Source organism: Citrus sinensis, chromosome 1 (assembly GCF_022201045.2).
Source record: "Citrus sinensis cultivar Valencia sweet orange chromosome 1, DVS_A1.0, whole genome shotgun sequence".
In the NCBI taxonomy this organism is placed as follows: Eukaryota; Viridiplantae; Streptophyta; class Magnoliopsida; order Sapindales; family Rutaceae; genus Citrus; species Citrus sinensis.
In genome coordinates, this window is record NC_068556.1 from 18984126 (window position 1) to 19003070 (window position 18945).

Sequence of the window (18945 nt, forward strand, 5' to 3'; positions counted from 1 at the left end):
GAAAGTGTTTTATTATGTGCAAATAATATGAAAGGATATGGCTTAAAGTGGGGAAAATGCCATCCTCATGGTTTACACATGAGATTCCTTGCAGCCCCACCTTCTAAAATGGCCAACTTCACTACCTGAAATTACAAGAGAATATGCCATTTTTATCATTTTTTTTAATCTTTTAGAACAAATGGCAATTTAAGCTAACCAATCCCCACTCAATGGTCTAATTTAACATCACCATTTTTTTCTGAAAATCCCATCAGCTAAGGATAAGGATTGTTGGGGTGAAAAGTCTCCTTCATGTCAAAATAAAAAATCTAGAAGATTTCAAGTAGAGACTCCTCAACTAACTAAATTCTAGCAGGTGAAGCTTTATGTATAAGGTCACTTCTTTGATTGATCACGCAACAGAAGCATTCTATGGTTCACAAAATAATTAATCATTCTTTATCAGTGAGACCATATGCAATGTATGAAATATTACATGGATAAAACATTTTCTGCTCGCAAGTAACACATCAGTTTGATGCTATTTAGCTTTATACTTTTTCAGGGTATTTTTCTTTTAGAAAACTAAACTGCAGAATAAAATCCATGGAACCTCCTCGATTATTTATGAATTAAGAGTGGCGAGACAAAGTTAAGAGGTTAGACTTTGTGGCTTCTTCTTTCTTAAAGATAATCATTGTATATTATAACAAGTGAGGAACAACTGCTCTCGAGGCTCCTGTTAGCATAGAATCTACATCAAAATGGTCCAAAATGATGTGCTCGAAAATTTCATGAGACTTCTCTCTGCAGACATTAGATTGACAATCATCGTTGTTTAATTTAAAACCTCTAGAAAAGTAACAGAATATGTACATTATTTGAGTTGATAACCTGGGTTTTATGTGCTACAACGCTCGAAAGAATGTTCAAATTAATTTTAAAGCAAATCCCCAGAATTTGACAGTCAGAGAAGGGAATAACTTTAAGCTCAAGTAAAGCTTTAGATTGAAGATTCACAGAATGTGATTACAAGCATGAAATTGTGATAATATATAAAAAGCTATCAAGTCTAGCTCATTCTATTAAACTAATTGTTAGTGTTCACACTCTGCATGGTGGCATTAGATTAACATAATAACACATTCAAGTCAGAATGATTATGATATTTCTGGTGTTTTGTAAAATTATAATGCTCAGCAAGTTGCTCATGCATAAGCAGGTAAAGGATTTGGTCGGTGACCTCGTGGTAGAGATTCTTGAGAGTGAAATTTCAAGCTTCTTAAGCATTTCCTGATCATGATTAGCATAAAGTTACCATTTTTTTTAAGTGGAATCACCGACTGTACGGCCTTGTTAAATGATATACATAATACATTAGCAATATTAAAGACATGTTGAAGATAAGGTGGTCATCTAGAACCTGGAATCTTATTCCAGTCAAATTAAACAAAAACTAGAGTCTAAGTAAGAGCTACAAAAATGGGTTCCTTAGTATTGATAGACTTATTCTGTATGGGATAATGCAAAATTTTTCAAAGGAGATTCTCTTCTCCTCTGTAACTCAAGCAGTTTGTTTGCTTCTTTGCTTCTTCAGATGTTTGAGAATTCAATTGTTTGCTTCTTTGCTTCTTCAGATGTTTGAGAATTCAAGCTTTAGTATCAAAGAAAAGGAGACTGTCTTCTCATGCGATGGATTGATCAGTAAATAGCTAGCTTGCATGTGAAAAACTTCACCATGTAGTGAAGAAAGACAAATCTCTAGCTCAAATAAAGTGATTTATATTTCTAATAGTTATATGTTTATTATAATCATTAGATTTGCAGCTAGTGATATTGAGTCGTTATAATCTTTTTGTAACAAATTTTAGAGAACCCTGAACCAAATGGAAGTGACTATTTACATAATACATGGTTAGCAGTTTTTTTTTCTTTTGAAATTTTGAAAAATAGAGTTAGCAAGTTTTGATTGACTTAAAATAACAAAATTATCAAACATTTTATAAATACTATCAATAATTTACTAACCATGTTGGGCGGGGGAAATTAGGGATGGCAATGGGGAGGGGAGGAGAGGGGACCGATCTCCCCGTACCCATCCCTGATATTTTGCGTATATCCCCGTCCCCTCCCCATCCCTATCAGAATTACTTAAGAGAATCTTCATCCCCTCCCCGAATAATAACAGGGGATCCGCGAGGGTTCCCGAATAACTAATACATTTTTTTTTCGATTTTGAGTTAATCATATTAAAATAAAAAATTCAAATAAAAGTAAAGTTCGAAATATATCTTACATTAATATTTATTACAAAAGTCGCATACATTAAATTAGTAAGTAACGCAACATGCAAGGAATACAAACTTCTTTTACAAACTATCATGAACAAATTAATAGTTTAATACAAAATTGTTACAAATAAAATCGAATTTAGATTCAAAACTAACTTTTTCAATAGTAGCGTGGGCACTTTATAAATGTGGACTATTCCCTTTACAACACAATAGTTAAATCGGAGCAAATCAAAAGCAAATATTATATTAGAATAGATTAGATTAGATATTAAAATTGTGATTCGTTGTGGGCAATTATAATATCTAAAAATAAATAAAAAATATATTTAAGTTTAAAATATTTAAAGAATATTAAAATTAAAAAAATATTTAGCTAATAGAATCTACTCGGTCTTTTTAATGTCCTAAATAAAAATTTAAGACTTTAATTAGTTAATTAGGCCTAAAAGTTTAATAATATAAATATTTTGATTTTTTTTATTTTTACCAATATTTATAATTTTATAATTTATTTACTAGTAATTTTAAAAAATTAAAATGGGAAAATGGGTAAGGGATGGGGATTCCACCTCATCCCCGTCTCCTCCCCAAATAAGAAATTAGATAAAAAAAAATTTTCGTCTCTTCTTCGAATAAGAAATTGGGTATAAAATTATCCCCATCAGAAAGAATTCCCGAGAGTACCCGTCCCCGTGGGGATTTTTGCCATCCCTAGGAGAAATTGAGTTGCCGGCTAAATTAAAAAATAATAATAATAAGCCTTTGTGTTTTATAATTGTAATGAATTTCAAGATGAAATCAGGCTTATTTAGAAGGTAAGTGGGGGGCAATTAGGTTATTCTTTTGGGCGTCAATAATTTAAGCGCACCCGGCTCAAACCCGACTCCCAAAACCCAATAAAAAAAAAAAAACCCTAAATCGTTTGGTCCAAAACCCTTTATAAAAGCAGCGTAGTTAAAAAACCCTAGCTTCCGTTTGATCTCTACTCATCTCCGCCTCTCGCGCTACTGTCTTCCTCACACAGCCACACACCATCACCAACCAGAATCCCCAAAAATGGTTCGTCTTTCTCTCCCCGTAACACTTTATTCCCCATTGAAGCTAAGTCGTTTTACATCTGATGTTATTTTTATTTATTTATTTATTTTGGCAGCCGTTCAAGAGGTACGTGGAGATCGGGAGGGTCGCCCTCGTCAACTACGGCAAAGAATACGGCAGGCTCGTCGTCATCGTAGATGTCTTAGATCAGAACAGAGTATGCTTTCTCAATTTCTCTCTGTTTTTTCCAATTTTTTATTGAATAATTACATAAAAAATAATAATTTAATGCCTTACTTTTTCTTGCCTCTTTATGTTTTGCTTGTGCAGTATTTTTTTCTTTTGTCATACTTTAAGATTCATTATATTAGTTGCCAATGCTTAGTTGGGTTCCTTAGTAAACAGTTCATTAGAGCTTGGAATGACTCATTTTGAGATTATGTCTTTGTATGAGGAATCAATAATGTACTTTATCTGATTGGGTAAAAATACAAAAAACACGATTTGGGTTTATGGTTTTTTGGTGTGTTTGCTTGTCGAAAGTATTATCCTTTCTAAATATTTAGAAATTTGGGTTTGACTTATTTCATGTTATTTTCATGTGGGGAAGTGGTGACTGGGAATTTGTTTATAATGCAGTTGCTTGTGTGTTTTGACAGGCTCTAGTTGATGCCCCTGATATGGTGAGAGGCCAAATGAACTTCAAGAGGCTTTCACTGACTGATATCAAAATTGACATTCCCCGTGTACCGAAGAAGAAGACATTGATTGATGCTATGGAGAAGGCTGGTAGGGACTCTGTGTGTGTGTGTGTCTATATGTATATATATATGGAGAAAGTGTTGTTTCTGTTTTTAGTTTATGCATGTTGATTTATTTTGCTATACTTGATGGCAGATGTTAAGAACAAGTGGGAAAGTAGCTCTTGGGGAAGAAAGCTGATTGTTCAGAAGAAGAGAGCATCACTTAATGACTTTGACAGGTTCAAGCTTATGTTGGCCAAGATCAAGGTTGGTGATCCTTCGTGTATTTCTATGTTTGCTTGTACAAGTAGCGATTGAGTTTTCTATTAAGTACTTTCTTGAGACCTTTGGATGGAGCTAATAGGCCTTTCCATTGTGCATTTGCAGAAGGGAGGTTTGGTCAGGCAGGAGCTTGCTAAGCTGAAGAAGGAGAATGCAGCCTAATGTTATCCGATGTGTAGCTTCCAATTTTGTTGTGATGATGGCTAAATTTTCTTCAAGAACGTTTTACATTTATTTTTGTGTCAGTTCTGAGATTAAGACCAATTTAAGGAGATGCTTTTTATATTATGATACTGTAGTCAGTGTTACCTGCAAATCCTTCTTGTCTGCAGGCTTGTTTTACTTTTTAAGAATTTTTACATGGATGTATTATCATCTTGTGTTTCATTTGCTACTAATTTGAAAATTAGGAATGGTGGGGCCAATGATTTGTCTAATTTATACGATATCATGATAATAGTGGCTATAATTATGATGAAAATATTTAGTCGTCGTGTTTACATTTCTAAGTGATTTAAGCTTTGATAAGGCTAGGTGGGTGTCAAAATTCTCTCAATCGTGCTTGTATTATGTTATTGATGTTAGTTCTAACTAGAGTCTGTACAAGGAGATGCTGAGTTGAGAGTTAAGGAACTGGAAGTTTTCATCATACTTCCCATCTTGTTTTCCCGTAACAAGCTTTCATATGGAGTAAATTCTGTACGGACAGTGCGGTGGAGCTCAGTCCCAGATAGCATTGCTATTCTTAAGAGAAGACTACTAAGGTGAAGCAGAAGTGACATTGTTATGTGGTTGCAATAAAAATGCATTTTCGAGTTGTTTTGATCACATTATAGACATTCGCCTATGCTTCCAGGGTGACGGCCTCAACTCCCCCATTTATGCCCGCATAATATGAGATTATCATCGAGCTCTATTCACATATGGTTGTTTACCTTTTTATGGATTTTTATAATACTGCTCTTCAAATGTTTTCACCTACAGTAAATTATGACATATGATGCGTAACTTTATATTTTTGATGTTCCAAAGTAAAGCAATGTGTCATCCGCTAAATTTGCATACCATATTTGGAATTGAATATACCAACTTGCGGCAATCAGCACATTATTAAAACAATGGCATCCGTACGATTGGAGTCAGCTCTACATTTAAGGTGTGCTTCTCACTAAAAATAATACATGGTATCTACTACTAGCATGCTGCATTCATTCATTGACTTAAACTAGGCAGGTAAAGCATGAATCATTGTGGCTAACATACTCATTTCAAATAAATTTTCCACCTATCTGACACTCACATATATTAAATTATGTAAATTACCCACCTAGCTAACCAATTTAAAGCTATAGCCGAATAAATTTTGTTGCCCGATGTTCAATCTTCTTTATTGCAACTTCAGGTATTGTATAGCGTATGAATATTGTTAACATTATGCATCAATCTTGTTCACTATAAGTTGAGCTGTATAACTGATTAAATCAGTATTTGTTAAACAGCTTATTCAACAATTTATTAGTTGATAAAATCCTGATGGTATTAATTTCAAAGTAAAATGGGAGTCTTTAGTTGACCACCGTGGTAAAATTTATGGCAACAAAGACTGAGAGAGCAGCATAAGTGAGTGGGATGTCAATTTCATGTGCAGAGTGTTCCGTGTATGTATTTATATTTCCTCTTGTTTATAATCTTTCCACAATTCCACTCTCATGACGAGTCACTTAGAAAAGTATTAGAATGGCTTTTGACTCCAAACAAAAGATAAAATGGAAGTTGACAGTTACATGTTCAATTTGGCTCAACAGAATAATCAAAGCTCATAAATTTTCTCATTAAATACATTAACCTAAACGCAAAGCTTCCAGTGAATAGCCTCATCATCTTTTGATTCTTTTCAAAACTTTGAATTAACTTCAAATACCTCCTCCTCTTAATCATATCACCAAACCGAAAAGACTAGAAGGTCCAAGGCTTATTCTCGGCAAACTTTGAAAATATTATTGGAATACAAGATACTTCTCAAAATTCAGAAAATAAACATGGGACTCAGAGATCTTCATCTCAAGCTCAAGGTAAGCTTATCATATTCATTTTCGCATGTTCTTGATTCTTTCATAAACAAAATCTGTAAGGTTGGAGTTCCTGGATAATCATTTTCATTCTTGGGCACATATTGCTACAATCTTTCACATGCTACGCGTACGAAAATGTAAAATAAAAAATATTTTTTTCAACTGGTTGGCAATGTTTTAATTGATCAAGAATCAGGATTTTGAAGTAATTTCGTCAAAAATCATACTAATCTTTCACTATCTTGAAGTTGGCATCAAAGGGCTTATTTGCACTCATGTGTTTTGCATGATTGGGCAGGCATTTCGGCTGAGAAGGCTTCTCATAGGAGCTGGTCCAAGCAAGAAAAGACAGTATGGGAATGCAAAGAAGCAATCATGGATGACGCCAATATCTCACGGCTATCATGTTGTTGAGGATCAGTCGTGTAGAGGCGACCTGGATGTGTCTGACTGTGACTCAGTTGTTGTACAAAGAGAGCAACTGGATGAAATTGAGTTGTGGTTTTTTGGAGTTTTTGATGCTCAAGTCGGGGACTCAGTGGCCAGGTTCATGCAATCCCATTTCTTTGATAGAAAGCTCAAGCCGGTAAGTAATGTATGTTCGTATGCTTCTTGGTCAAGTTATGTATTTAATCAGCATTAGTCTCTCTTGACAATCATTGCCACCAGTCAAGCTATATAATCTTTTCGTGATATCAAGAGTAAACTTCTTCATTTAGCTTGTTTGTCGAAGATATGATTCTGTTTTGTGAAAATGAATCAACAGATTTCATTCCCATTGCTCCAATCCCTATTCCAGCTTTATTGTGACATTACACTGCATTTTCACTTTTGCAGTCTCAAATCAGGAGAAAGAGCAAAGATACACTGAAAAAGGCGTATCTTGGTGCACGAGCTAAGGCCAGAGATGCAGAGAAAGCAGATGAGAAATGGAGAGCAGGTTCAGCATCTGTGATGGTGATCAATGGAGAAAAGCTTGTTATAGCCAACATGGGTGAGTACAGAGCTGTTGTGTGTAGAGATGGTGTAGCTCATCAGATAAGCAGTGGACGCCAGCATACAGCTAAAAGACATTGGTCTCGAAAACTCTTTTCAGGTAGAAGCACGTCTTACTCTTATCTATCCGCATATACGTTTTGTTACTTTTCTGGCAACAATGGACATTTCACCCAGAAATATTTTGCATAGTTAAAAAACCCAGAGACGAGTGACTCATCATGACCAAATGGTCGTAAAAACCCATAGATTTACTGTTCTTTAGAACTTGTTTTACTTAAACCTGCGCAGAAGCATTCTGTGAATGCCAATATCTGATTTTGGGTGCTCTGTTTGTGCCGACAGTACGTATATTAGCTTGCGACTCAGGCAATTATGCAACAGGAACTAAGCACTCTAAAGGCTCAGAGCTTGCAGTTGGAGCTGAAAAGATTGACTCAGATACTGAATTTGTCCTCATAGCAAGCACCGGCATATGGGAGGTAAGAATCATTCGTTGGGCATTTCCTCTAATCCTTGGTTTCATGCTTCATAACTAAATCATCCGAAGGGAGTGTAGAAAAGCAGCATATCCTTTTCCTCCTTCCATTTCACAAATGAAAGAGGAATTGATTAGTTCGTTTGCATACTGTTTGTCCAGGTAATGAAAAATCAAGAAGCTGTGAGTCTTATCAGGCACATAGGAGATGCACAAGAAGCTGCCGAGTGCTTAGCAAAAGAGGCACTAACTAGAATGAGCAGAAGTAACATTTCTTGCGTAGTCGTCCGTTTTGATTAATGGATACCATGTTTTGTTTAGATTTTTGCAGCCCTCTATGTACTGATAGCCAAACTATAATATGCAATATCAACTACAACCATATATCCAATTTGATGATACAGCAGGCTATTGCAACAAAAAGAGCCCCAAGTACTGTGTAATGGAGAACAGTGCACTTTAATTTTCCACTTCAAAGTCCAAATGCTTTCTATTTGTCTATGGTCATATGACACGCACCTGCAAATGAAGGGAAGACATAATTGATGGGCAGGATTCTTGCAATCCTTGCTTGTTACATTATTCTTTTGAAATGCCCAAGAGAAATGAGCTATTTTCCTGTCACAAATGCTCACAGTTCCGTTAGCACTGGAAAAGACAAAAAAGTTAATTGCACTTGGAAGCAATATCTGATAGGTCACCCTCCCATAGAATACTTGTGGTTGTATGAAAAGCTAAGTTTATATAATATTAGAAAGAAGCTAAAAATTGAAACATTAAATAAAATGTACAAGAGGTCTAAGGTTCAAAACCTCGCACGTGGGTGGGGAAAGAGTTGGTTGCCATTAGATTATAACTTCAGGGAAAAAAAAAAGCGAAAAAAAAAGAAACATTAAAACATAAAAAACACCAAATGTACAAACACCAATTTTTTACAACATGAACGATAATGTGATTTTTTCTCATTGTAAAACAGGAAAATACGTAAACGTGAAACCTGTAACAATTCACAGACAAAAGATTTAAATGTTTCCACTTGCTGCTTCCTCACCTTCAGCTCCAATATAGCATCCAGATTATCAAGTTGTCACCTTCTTCTCGCTATTCTTGCTTCGAAAGGGTGACAACAAGGAGAAAGATCGAGAAGCTGCAACCATAAGAATAGAACTCTTGATACCCATCCACATTCATTCTAGTAACATATAATATTTGGGAAGAGAAGACAAATTATGAACAGCATCAGTGAGATAAATGCAATAGGAAAACTTACACTTTTGTGGAGTAGATGCAGCTGTAGGGGTTTCGTCTTGAGATATGAGATTTTTCAAAGTATGAACTGAGGGTGACAACAAAATTGATGGTCAGGTTCTAAAGAAAATATATAATTATGAGTTTACACTAATGTTTCATATCTCAGAACTTCAGACATTTCCAAATTGCATTATTACTTACGGTTACTCAATCTTCATTCATGTATAGGGAGGTCCTAATTGATAAAGCTAATTTCTAGAGTTCATTTCTATAAGCCACATGTCCCATGTGAACATTGCTTACAGTTACTCAATCTTCATTCATGTATAGGGAGGTCCTAATTGATAAAGCTAATTTCTAGAGTTCATTTCTATAAGCCACATGTCCCATGTGAACATTGCAAAATTTTCCTAGTAAAATATAAGCAACTTCTCATGCTACATTTTCTTCTTTGAACAAATTGACTTTCCTGTACCAAAAGTGACTTAAGTTGTGACACAAAAATAGGTCTCCGTAACATTCCTGTGCATTGTGAATAATCTAGACATCTAGTTCAAATTGCACATCCGAAGATAAATCTGCAATTCAAGGATTCTAACCAATTTTGAATATATTGGAAAATGCAAATAATATGATATTACTAATAATGCTCTTGTTTCATTACCATAATCATTTAACTTCAAATTGAAAAATGGAGGCTAAATAATATGTGATTGTTTCTGCAATTTTCCTTTTGTATTGATTAGATACACGACTATCTAGCATTTTGAATATCTTTGTCGTCAGAATGCACAAGGATCAAGTATATTGTAATTACCTTCTATAGCAGCATCATCTGTCTCAGAATTAATAAAACTAATGCTGTCAGAGTCAATATTGCGGTCCCCAGTACTTGAGCTATGATTCTTTTTTCCAAACTTCAACAGTCGTCTAAACCCTTTTGATGACTCCTTTGTCTGAGGCTTATCTAATGCTTCCGGAATCTTTTCTAATTTCATATTGTTACCATCGGACACACGAGCTTTAACCATCTCTGTTCCAGCCACAATAGATGTGGGTGCTCTTCCATACTCTGAATTTCTAGTACATGGATCTTCCAAAGAAGAGACCCGAGCATATGGTGCTTGATATGGTTTTTCACTAACACTAACGCTTGGAAATTTTGGTGTTTCCTTCTCTGCATCATCAGAGTATGCTGCTGTGACCTAGAAACAGAAAAAGTAACAGAATCAGATAATCAAGAAAATCAGCATTGCTGCCAAACGGAGGCTCAACCAATTAGAAAAAATATGTTTGATATTTATAGATACGTCAAAATCTTGTTCAATTGTTAAGATGAAAAAGAAAATTGTAAAAACAGATCAACACAGTAACCACATTTTCTTTTTCAACTATAACAAACTTAAAAATAAGTTTGTAAACAGTGTTCACACTGTTTTCGAGACTGATTGCACATTCAGAATAATCAAGCAAAACAAACACCAATTAAATTTGTTTAAAAAAAATTTAATCACTTTCAGTTTTAATCAATATTACCATGCCTCTTAATTTTCAGAATGGCAACATTGAATACTCATAAGTAGGGATGGCAAAATCCTCCACGGGTTTGGGGCTCCATGGAGCCCCACCCCAAATGGGGAAAATTTTTAATAATTTTTGGAGAATGGGGTGGGGAGTGGGGGAAAAATAATCCCCAAATTGTTAACGGGTGGGGTTTGGTATTGCACTCCCCACCCCACCCCCACCCCCACCCCAATCCCCATTATATATAAATATGTTTTTAATTCTTATTTAATAATTGTTATTTTATCAACTATAATGTCAATTAATATTTTTTTAATTTTTATGTAATATAAATAGAATATGAATAAAAGAAAACCCTACAATATTTTCAACTTTAAAACATTATTATATTTTTTTTTCTCTTTTAAGGAGCTGCTCTCTTTAAATATTTTTCACTTTTAATATCATTTTAAGATATTATTTCAAATTTTTAGAGATTTTTTTAAAAAATTTCAATATTTTATAATATGGTAATGATTTTATTTTAAGTCTCTAATTTTTAATTTACTAAAATCATATTTTTATATCTACTATAAAATAAGTAAATGGGAAATGAGGTGAGGATGGGGGAATCATTCTCCACGTGGGGATTCTCCATCCCCAACCCACTAAATTTATTGGGGAATGGGGTGGGGAATGGAGGCAAAAATTTTTAATGGGGTGGGGAATGGGGTAGGCATCCCCACCCCCACCCCGCCCCATTGCCATCCCTACTCATAAGTGCATCTGATAGGCAGTCGGTTGTCATCAACTTCAAGTGGGATTTTACAGATCTTACCAATCCTATCTCATAGGCAGCCGGTTGCTCCTGTAATTGGTCTTCAATGTGTGCTTTATCAACTTCAACCACAGTTAGTAGTGACACTGGCGCACGAATAGCAACATAATCTGACACGGCCTCATTTTTCTCCCCTGTTCTGTAATCATCACTGTTTTGCTTCTGAAACCCCATATTTTCCTCTCTTGTATTTACAACAGGAATGGAAGGTCTCTCGGATTCAAGCATCACAACAGTCTTCTCAATTACCAAATTGTCATCTGCATCGCTATGATATGAAATTTTGTCCTTATTTCTCTTCAATTCAGCACCTTCAGAAGTGGAATCAGACTTGGTCCCATTTACCTTTTGTACAAGTTCTTTTCCTGCTGGTTTGCTGTGGGCAACAGCAGGTTCTTTAGATTTTCTAATTTTCAGTTCTGGAAGGGAAGCAGCCTTGCTTTTATCATGGTTCATGATTGCAGATATTTTCTTAGTCTCAGACCCATCAGATGCTTTAGGTTTTGATACCGGTTCAGCGCTTCGTGCCTTTACAGAAGAAACATGCTGACTACTGCTCATTTTCGGCTCAGATAATCTTCTAATTCTTGCCATGGATACCTTGGTATCGGGTGTAACAACAGCGTTCTCTTTCTTTGGTTCAGGCAATGATGATACCGAGCGGGTCAACCTATTTCCACCAGAGTGGCTTCCAATATTTAATTTGGTGGGCTTAGATGCTTTGTGAGAATCAATGGATCCCGCAGAACCAGTTCTGATGGGAACCCTCTGCAGGGGCGAAGACGATCCGGGTTCTGAATCACTGAACTTTGAACTTCTTTTAGCACTTGGAGATAGCTTTGTTGGTAATTGTTTTCTGGTTTGCTGTGAGGACAAAGTTGATTGAGTGGTGGTTGAACTACCCCTAGCAGCAATTCTCTTTTGCCTCTCTATCTTTAAGGCTTCTAGTCGTTTAGCCTCTTCCTCTTCCTGAAAAAATAAATGAATAAAATGAATAAGAGAATATTGGTATCCATTGAACTAAACATGCCAGTGTGGGAGACTCTGAAGTCGTGCCAAAAAGAAAATACTTCTCTGATGTAACTGGCTATATGAACAGGAATATCCTGCTTTCCCACAAGTGCTTTTATATTTTCAATTCAGATCTAAGTGTTCAAATAATAGTTAGCAAAGTACCTTCTGTTTCTTTAATTTCTGCATATCAGCTTTAAAGGTTCTTAGCTTCTCAGCACGTACTCTTGCTTCATCCAAAGGACTCAATTTTGAAGGCTTTCCTTTCCTTATTGGCCCCACGATTTTCTTCTTATCCGAAGTATCCATAAGTTTTGATTTCCGGTCCTTGTCTATCTTCTTGGACCCTTGCTTGACATCAGTTTCAGACTGCTTGTTTTTCTTATTCTGTGAAGCACCTTCAGCTTGCATTTCATAATCTAAAGCAGGGTCATAACCTATTAAACCTTTTTCTGCTCCACGCTCGGGCAGCAAAGTTAATTCATCTGGCTCATAACCGAAAGCCCTATTAGATGTGTTTTCTGACTTCTGATAAGATGATGGGAACTCAGAATCCATATCAATAGCATTTCTTCCATCAGTTACAACTTCATCTGGCAAAACTGATCTCAATGGAACTATGTAGGAATCATCATCCATGTTATTCGATGAGCTTCTATCCCAATTATTAGTCACTCGCTCAAAACGATTAACAGCTAATGAGTCAGATGGAGAGTTTGCAAGAGCTGATTGTCTATGAATTATAAAATCATCAGTTGTGGTCCTCCTATATCCACCCCTCCTGCCATCTATTTCTGTTGATTGTAGATTGATTTGACCATCCGTGAACCTTCTACCATCACCAGATTGACCCACTCGTCCTGAGATCAATAATTCATCATTTGATGTCTTAGGCATGCGAGCAATTTTTCCACTAAACTTATCAATGTCTGCTATATTTTCTTGATGATATTCACCAGCATCTCGACCATTAGAAATTAAAGGGTCATCACCAACTGTGCTTTGTCGCCTTCTTGCTCGAACACCCTTTTCCATTGCAAACATGCCTTTATCAACAGCACGATCCTCTTCATCAGCACCTCTAAGCAGATAATTTTGAAATGCATGCCACTGACCACCATCTTCCTCCTTCATCTTACCTGTTCCTTCCATGTTGAATGAATTTGAGGCATCCCCAGATTTTATATGACTTTCTTTTATTTTTGAAGATCTTGAAGAACTTTTATGCTTCATCTTTGGTGTACTGACCTCCGTGTCTCCATCTTCTTCATCGGTTTCGGAGTTTGAAGCTGATTGTGATTCACTACCTGAAGAGTTTTGCCTGTTTGCAGTAATGTAATTAATGTTCCGAATGACAACCTTGCCAGATTGCTTTTTACCTGATCGACTAGCCTTCTTTCTCGAAGATTCTCTGTCCAGTTCTGCATCATCCTGAGATTTTACCTTCGATGCGTCCATCTCCCAAGTTTGTAATTCAGTATTGCTATCCCCACTATCCATGGAATGCCTTCTCTGTCTCATTCTTTGACCGGCATTTTGTCTAGGATCCTCCATTGGTGGATAAGGTGGATGAAAATATCCACTATTTGCAGGATAGTAAGCCATGCCCTGCATAGGATACCCCTGAAATACTGGTAGTGCACCTGGCGGAGAATGGATAGGCCAGGGAGGGAACATGGAATGTGGAAACTGCCCTTGAAGATATTCTTGATTGCCGGCTGGTTGCTGATTTATAGTAGGCTTCTCATCTGACATTAAAAATTTTTCAACTCAACTTTTGAAGACAACAAGGATGAATAAAATACCATAAAATTGAAATACAAATGACACATTCCAAGACATAGCCAAAAGTTGCAATAGGACATTCAAAACTTTCATATTATATAAACATGTGGTTATGGGACATTTCCCAGGTCCTGGGACACCTTTCAGGTTGTTGGACCTGTGTGGCAGCTCTATTCTTTTAAAGTACCAACTCAGCACCTCATGTAAATCTTGACACCAGCATCCACATGAGTGCCCCTGGTACATGCATAGAGGGCTTCTGGAATATTATTATAACCAAAAAAAAATGGAGCTGTACAGCTATTACCATACTATCTTATGAATTAAGAAATTAAGAAATCAAGAAATCAAGACACGAGGCGTCCATAAATGCAAAAGAAATTCTAGATTATTTTATAGATAAAAAGAAAATGATTAATGGTCTTTCCATGCTGAGAAAAAGCTATGATTTATTTTCCCACTTTGTAGGGACACATAAAGAATAAGATCCTCAAACATTAGGCGGGCATGAGCTATGAAGTGTTTGCCTCTGCAAAGGAAACTTAATTGTTTATATCAAGGGACAGATCTAAGAATCAAAGCGCTGTTTTTCCATTCTATTTGCATATTGTGTGAAACCAAAAAATTAATATCATAATTCAGAGTCTCACAAACTATTGTTTAAAAAGACTCTACAATATGAAAAAACTCAAAATTCCTCATACTCTAGCAAGTGAAAAACCAAAGGACTTTTCTCCATTTCTAGCATTGGGAATGATGGGTTAGCTAAAGTTATTCAACAACCAAGCACGGGGATCCACCATAATACTACTTCTTACACAGCAATGATAAATAAAAAGGAATTCTTCACATGTAAAACAACTCCTACATTTTGAGCTCATACCCGCATTTGCATCAATGCCTGCTTTGCCATTTTCACTGAATTCCTTCTGCTTGTTGACCATGCTAGAAAGAATAATGCCTGATGCATTCAAAGCAGAAAAATCTGATTGGTTGGACATTGCCTCAGCTTCAATTTCAAGCCATTGGCCACTCTCATGCTTTCTTTTCCATAATTCCCTAAATCTCACACAAGCATCCCTGCAGCATTAATACATGCAATTCCATAAGGAAAATGATATTGGAACAATAGTAATTCTGCAATTCTGTCACAGATCAATTGTAGAATAAATAACACAATATGTTCAAAGAAACATGTTCTTACTTTAAACGCGAGGCTCCAAAGCTTTCAGCAAACGACATCAATGATGGGATGTGATCAACATCAAAACCTGCAGCTACAGCACGTGCAAAAGCCATCCCTTGCTCTTTCTGCAAGACAATTTTCCGTGTCTCTAGGACTTTCAAGAGCTGCACTCTGGTGAACAGGCATATAATATACAGCATAATTAACACCATGAAAATGCCAATGCACATGCATAAACTCATATATATGGGTGCATCCGGAGCTTATGCAAAAAGAAAGCTGCTACCTCAACTGTCTGACAAGTCCATGTTTGATAATTTGCAGTATTTGACGTAACAACTTGATTAAAATTTCCAAACAGATACAATTGGAAGAAAAGAGAAATGACTCCTCCATCTAAGTATTTTTCCTACTGTCAAAACAAATCAATAAAGAGCAGAAGGATGGACATTATGCATTTCAACTTTCATTTTGGCTTCAATAGCACATAGAACAGCCTGAAATGCTTTGACATCTCTGTTTTTCCCATGCTTCCAAAAAAATTAAAGGACAAAAAATGTTTTCAAAGTCTGTGAGGTTTGAAATGTTCAGTAAACAAATTTTCACAATTTCCCATGTATGACCCTCAATATACATTCATTTTCTAGGATAATTAGGTACTCATGGTTGCATGGTATATACTTTGGATTTCCCTCCTGCACAGTAGAGCCATTTGCTTCAGGCGAATGTGCTTCAGGCTGCCAGATTTCAAAAAAAAAAATCATACAATAATAATGAGAAAAAAATTTCTACAATGAGGTAACTCAGATTCAAATCACCGTATAAAGAACAATGGCTTTCTCCTCATTAGATTCCAATAAAGGTCGGCCACCTGTTCAAAAACATCGGTCCAAAAAAAAAAATCACAAGCTTATCAAAGCTACCAACAAAATTTTATTCTACACTACCCACTGAGTAAAGTAAAATAATAAGAGAACAGAAGAAGCAAATATTCAGCACCTAGTTCTTAGAATATAAACTTAAAAAATAAATAAAAAAATAAAAAACCACTGCAGAGTAAAAGCCTTTGGTCATGTGAATTAAAAATTGTACAATGGAAAGAAAAAGATACACAGAAACCGATGAATGAACTATAAAGCATAATACAAAAATGCAAAGCATCACTCAGCCTACTTCAGTATGAGTATAACAGCAAGATAAACATAATTATCCTTTTCTTCAGTACCTTCAATGCTTTGCACATGTTTTGCTGGATTTTCTTCTGTCTGTCAACAAAAAGGAAAAAGAAAGAAGAAAAATTGAATTTGTGCCCTGTGACAGGTGTTTTATAGAAAACCAAGCATGTTACTTACTGTACTCAACCCCATCTCATTATTGCTTTGAATAGCAATTGCCTCCTCAATCTGCAAGATCTCAGATTCTATAGTATAAACCCGTTCCAGGACCTCAGGAGTGCTAACAAAGCGAACAAACCTATATTAAATAAAAGATTTAGTCCATTGTAGCAAAAAATATTTTCTCCACATACTCAAGAGTCACAGTACATATTTGCTTATATTAGTTAACAATAAATTCAGGTTAAAGACACAGAAAGTTCCACGATCCTTTCAATCTTCTGAGCTTCTGCTTAACACCGATTCTCTTGCAATACAAAACCCAAAAACAAGACAATATTTAAATGATTTAACTAGTATATGTTGACATGGCAATATTTTCTATACATTTGTCGTGATTCTCATAACCAGAGGCTATTAGTACTGTACTAAACCCAACATCTAAAACAATTACCCTCCCACTTTCACAGACCAAAGCCTTATCAGCCTCTGTGCTACAGTTAATGGATCATGGGTCTCAATCTCTCAACCATTCGTGGCAAAAGCAAACTGACTTGATCTATAAGGGATGTAGTAGATCAATATTCCAACAACATGTCAAAATTTGAATTCTCACCAATGCCTAGAATATGCGCCCTCCATAATGCAAGAACAAAATGCAACCAATGTGGCATCATTTAGCCGGCATTCCAGAAATTATTTTCTTTTTCTTTTGTAAAAGAACAGGATGAATAATTTTTAATATGGCAATCAACCATCACCTAGGTACCACCAGTTGCGCAACATTTATAATGGTAAAAAATAGCATTCAACAACAAACAAACCTTTCGAGTGTTCCCTTTGTGAACCATGATGCATCGCTGCCAGGAGCTGGCTCAAGAATAATTGAATAGCCACCTTTAGCCATCTGTTCTTGTGCAGTCTTCAAATGGGCAAGAAATGGATTCAGCAATCCCGACGCCATTTTTTCTGTCTTCCCATATGCAGATATCAGCAAATCACACCTGAAAAAAAAAATGAAAATTCAGTTCCCATAGCTGCATTGCTGAGGAATATTACAAGTGAATTTGCACATAGATTCTTGACAAACCATATATTACAGATTACTCTGAAGAGTCAAGATAAACCAGAAAATCCATTCTATGATGTAAATAAAAGGCAATACCACTCCTTCAAAATTCATAGACCGTTATCTAAAAAACAAAATACACATGTTTTGCAAAGAAATGCAAACTTAAAAAGACCTCTATAACATAAACCCAGCAAAGAAAACCAATCCTTCAACCACAGAGACATCAATGTCAGAAAATAAATAAACAAATAAAAAATATTAACCACAACACAGATCGCTAAATAAATTTCCCACAAAAAAAAATAATTAAAATAAAATTTCCCATTTCATCAACCAAATTTGTAGACATTTTAATCAGTAACATTATGAAAAAATAAGTCAAAATTGGACAATGTAAAGGGAAAAAAAAATACCTTGTCCGAGTGGGAGTGAGCTGAAACACAGCTGAGTTAAGCCGAGTTGACGACTTCATTGTTAACAAAATCCGATCTTTTACCACCTAGATCAATAAATCGTGCCCAAAAAAAAAAAAAACTTTTTTTTCCAAGAACTTAATCAATCTTGGGTTTATAAATAACTTTCACTCACATCCATCATAAAGAAAGCAGCTCAGTGTACTCTGCACATAAAAGTTTTACAGAGAGACCCCCAAACTCACGCCCAAGCTCAGCGTACTCTGCACATAAAAGTTTTTCAGAGAGACCCCCAAAAGAAGAAAGCTGCTTTAGCTGGAGACAGAGAAACTAAGTGAGAGTAGGGGGGGGCTATAGAGAGAGAGAAAATAATTTTTTTTTTTTTAATTAAGAGAGAGAGGATCCAAAGATTATTGTTTGTGCTGTTGCTGGTCTTCGGATGCTTTACTAACTGCAAATTAATTTTTTTATTTTTCAGAAAATAATATTAGGAAATGTGGGGGGTGAAGCGGTAATTTAGCCTGAAGTTGACAAAAACATCATGGAAAATGCGGTTACGTAAAGACAAGGATTCGACAGTGATAGTGTTAAATTTGTTATTCCAAAATTACGAGAATGGCCTTATTGTTAATTTTCCAACGGTAACATTAATGTTGTTATCGACTGA

At 35.7% G+C, this 18945-nt stretch overlaps 3 protein-coding genes across 5 annotated transcripts; 2 read left to right on the plus strand and 1 right to left on the minus strand.

The window, feature by feature from the left end:
* The first annotated feature begins 3168 nt into the window (after positions 1-3168).
* Positions 3169-4764, plus strand: LOC102624652 (60S ribosomal protein L14-2). Its single transcript, XM_006489639.4, has 5 exons — positions 3169-3335; positions 3430-3531; positions 3974-4103; positions 4212-4324; positions 4445-4764. The coding sequence occupies exons 1-5, from the start codon at positions 3333-3335 to the stop codon at positions 4499-4501; spliced, it is 405 nt and encodes a 134-aa protein (XP_006489702.1). The 5' UTR covers positions 3169-3332; the 3' UTR covers positions 4502-4764.
* A 1281-nt stretch (positions 4765-6045) lies between these two features.
* On the plus strand, positions 6046-8380 carry LOC102624938 (putative protein phosphatase 2C-like protein 44). Of its 2 annotated transcripts, none has more exons than XM_006489640.4 (5): positions 6046-6411; positions 6710-7006; positions 7249-7507; positions 7753-7889; positions 8048-8380. In XM_006489640.4, the coding sequence occupies exons 1-5, from the start codon at positions 6379-6381 to the stop codon at positions 8183-8185; spliced, it is 864 nt and encodes a 287-aa protein (XP_006489703.2). In that variant the 5' UTR covers positions 6046-6378; the 3' UTR covers positions 8186-8380. The 2 variants fall into 2 exon arrangements, with proteins under 2 accessions (XP_006489703.2, XP_006489704.2); XM_006489641.4 differs by having other exon boundaries at positions 6048-6411; positions 6710-6997.
* Positions 8381-8757: 377 nt separating this feature from the next.
* Positions 8758-18700, minus strand: LOC102625403 (COP1-interacting protein 7). 2 transcript variants are annotated; one of them, XM_006489642.4, is made up of 13 exons: positions 18279-18700; positions 17618-17797; positions 16812-16932; positions 16685-16724; positions 16278-16330; positions 16141-16196; positions 15478-15630; positions 15157-15353; positions 12654-14236; positions 11478-12446; positions 9954-10341; positions 9156-9221; positions 8758-9032 (listed from the first exon to the last, which is right to left on the minus strand). In XM_006489642.4, the coding sequence occupies exons 1-13, from the start codon at positions 18335-18337 to the stop codon at positions 8965-8967; spliced, it is 3933 nt and encodes a 1310-aa protein (XP_006489705.2). In that variant the 5' UTR covers positions 18338-18700; the 3' UTR covers positions 8758-8964. The 2 variants fall into 2 exon arrangements, with proteins under 2 accessions (XP_006489705.2, XP_015389212.2); XM_015533726.3 differs by having other exon boundaries at positions 15142-15353.
* Between the last annotated feature and the right edge of the window lie 245 nt (positions 18701-18945).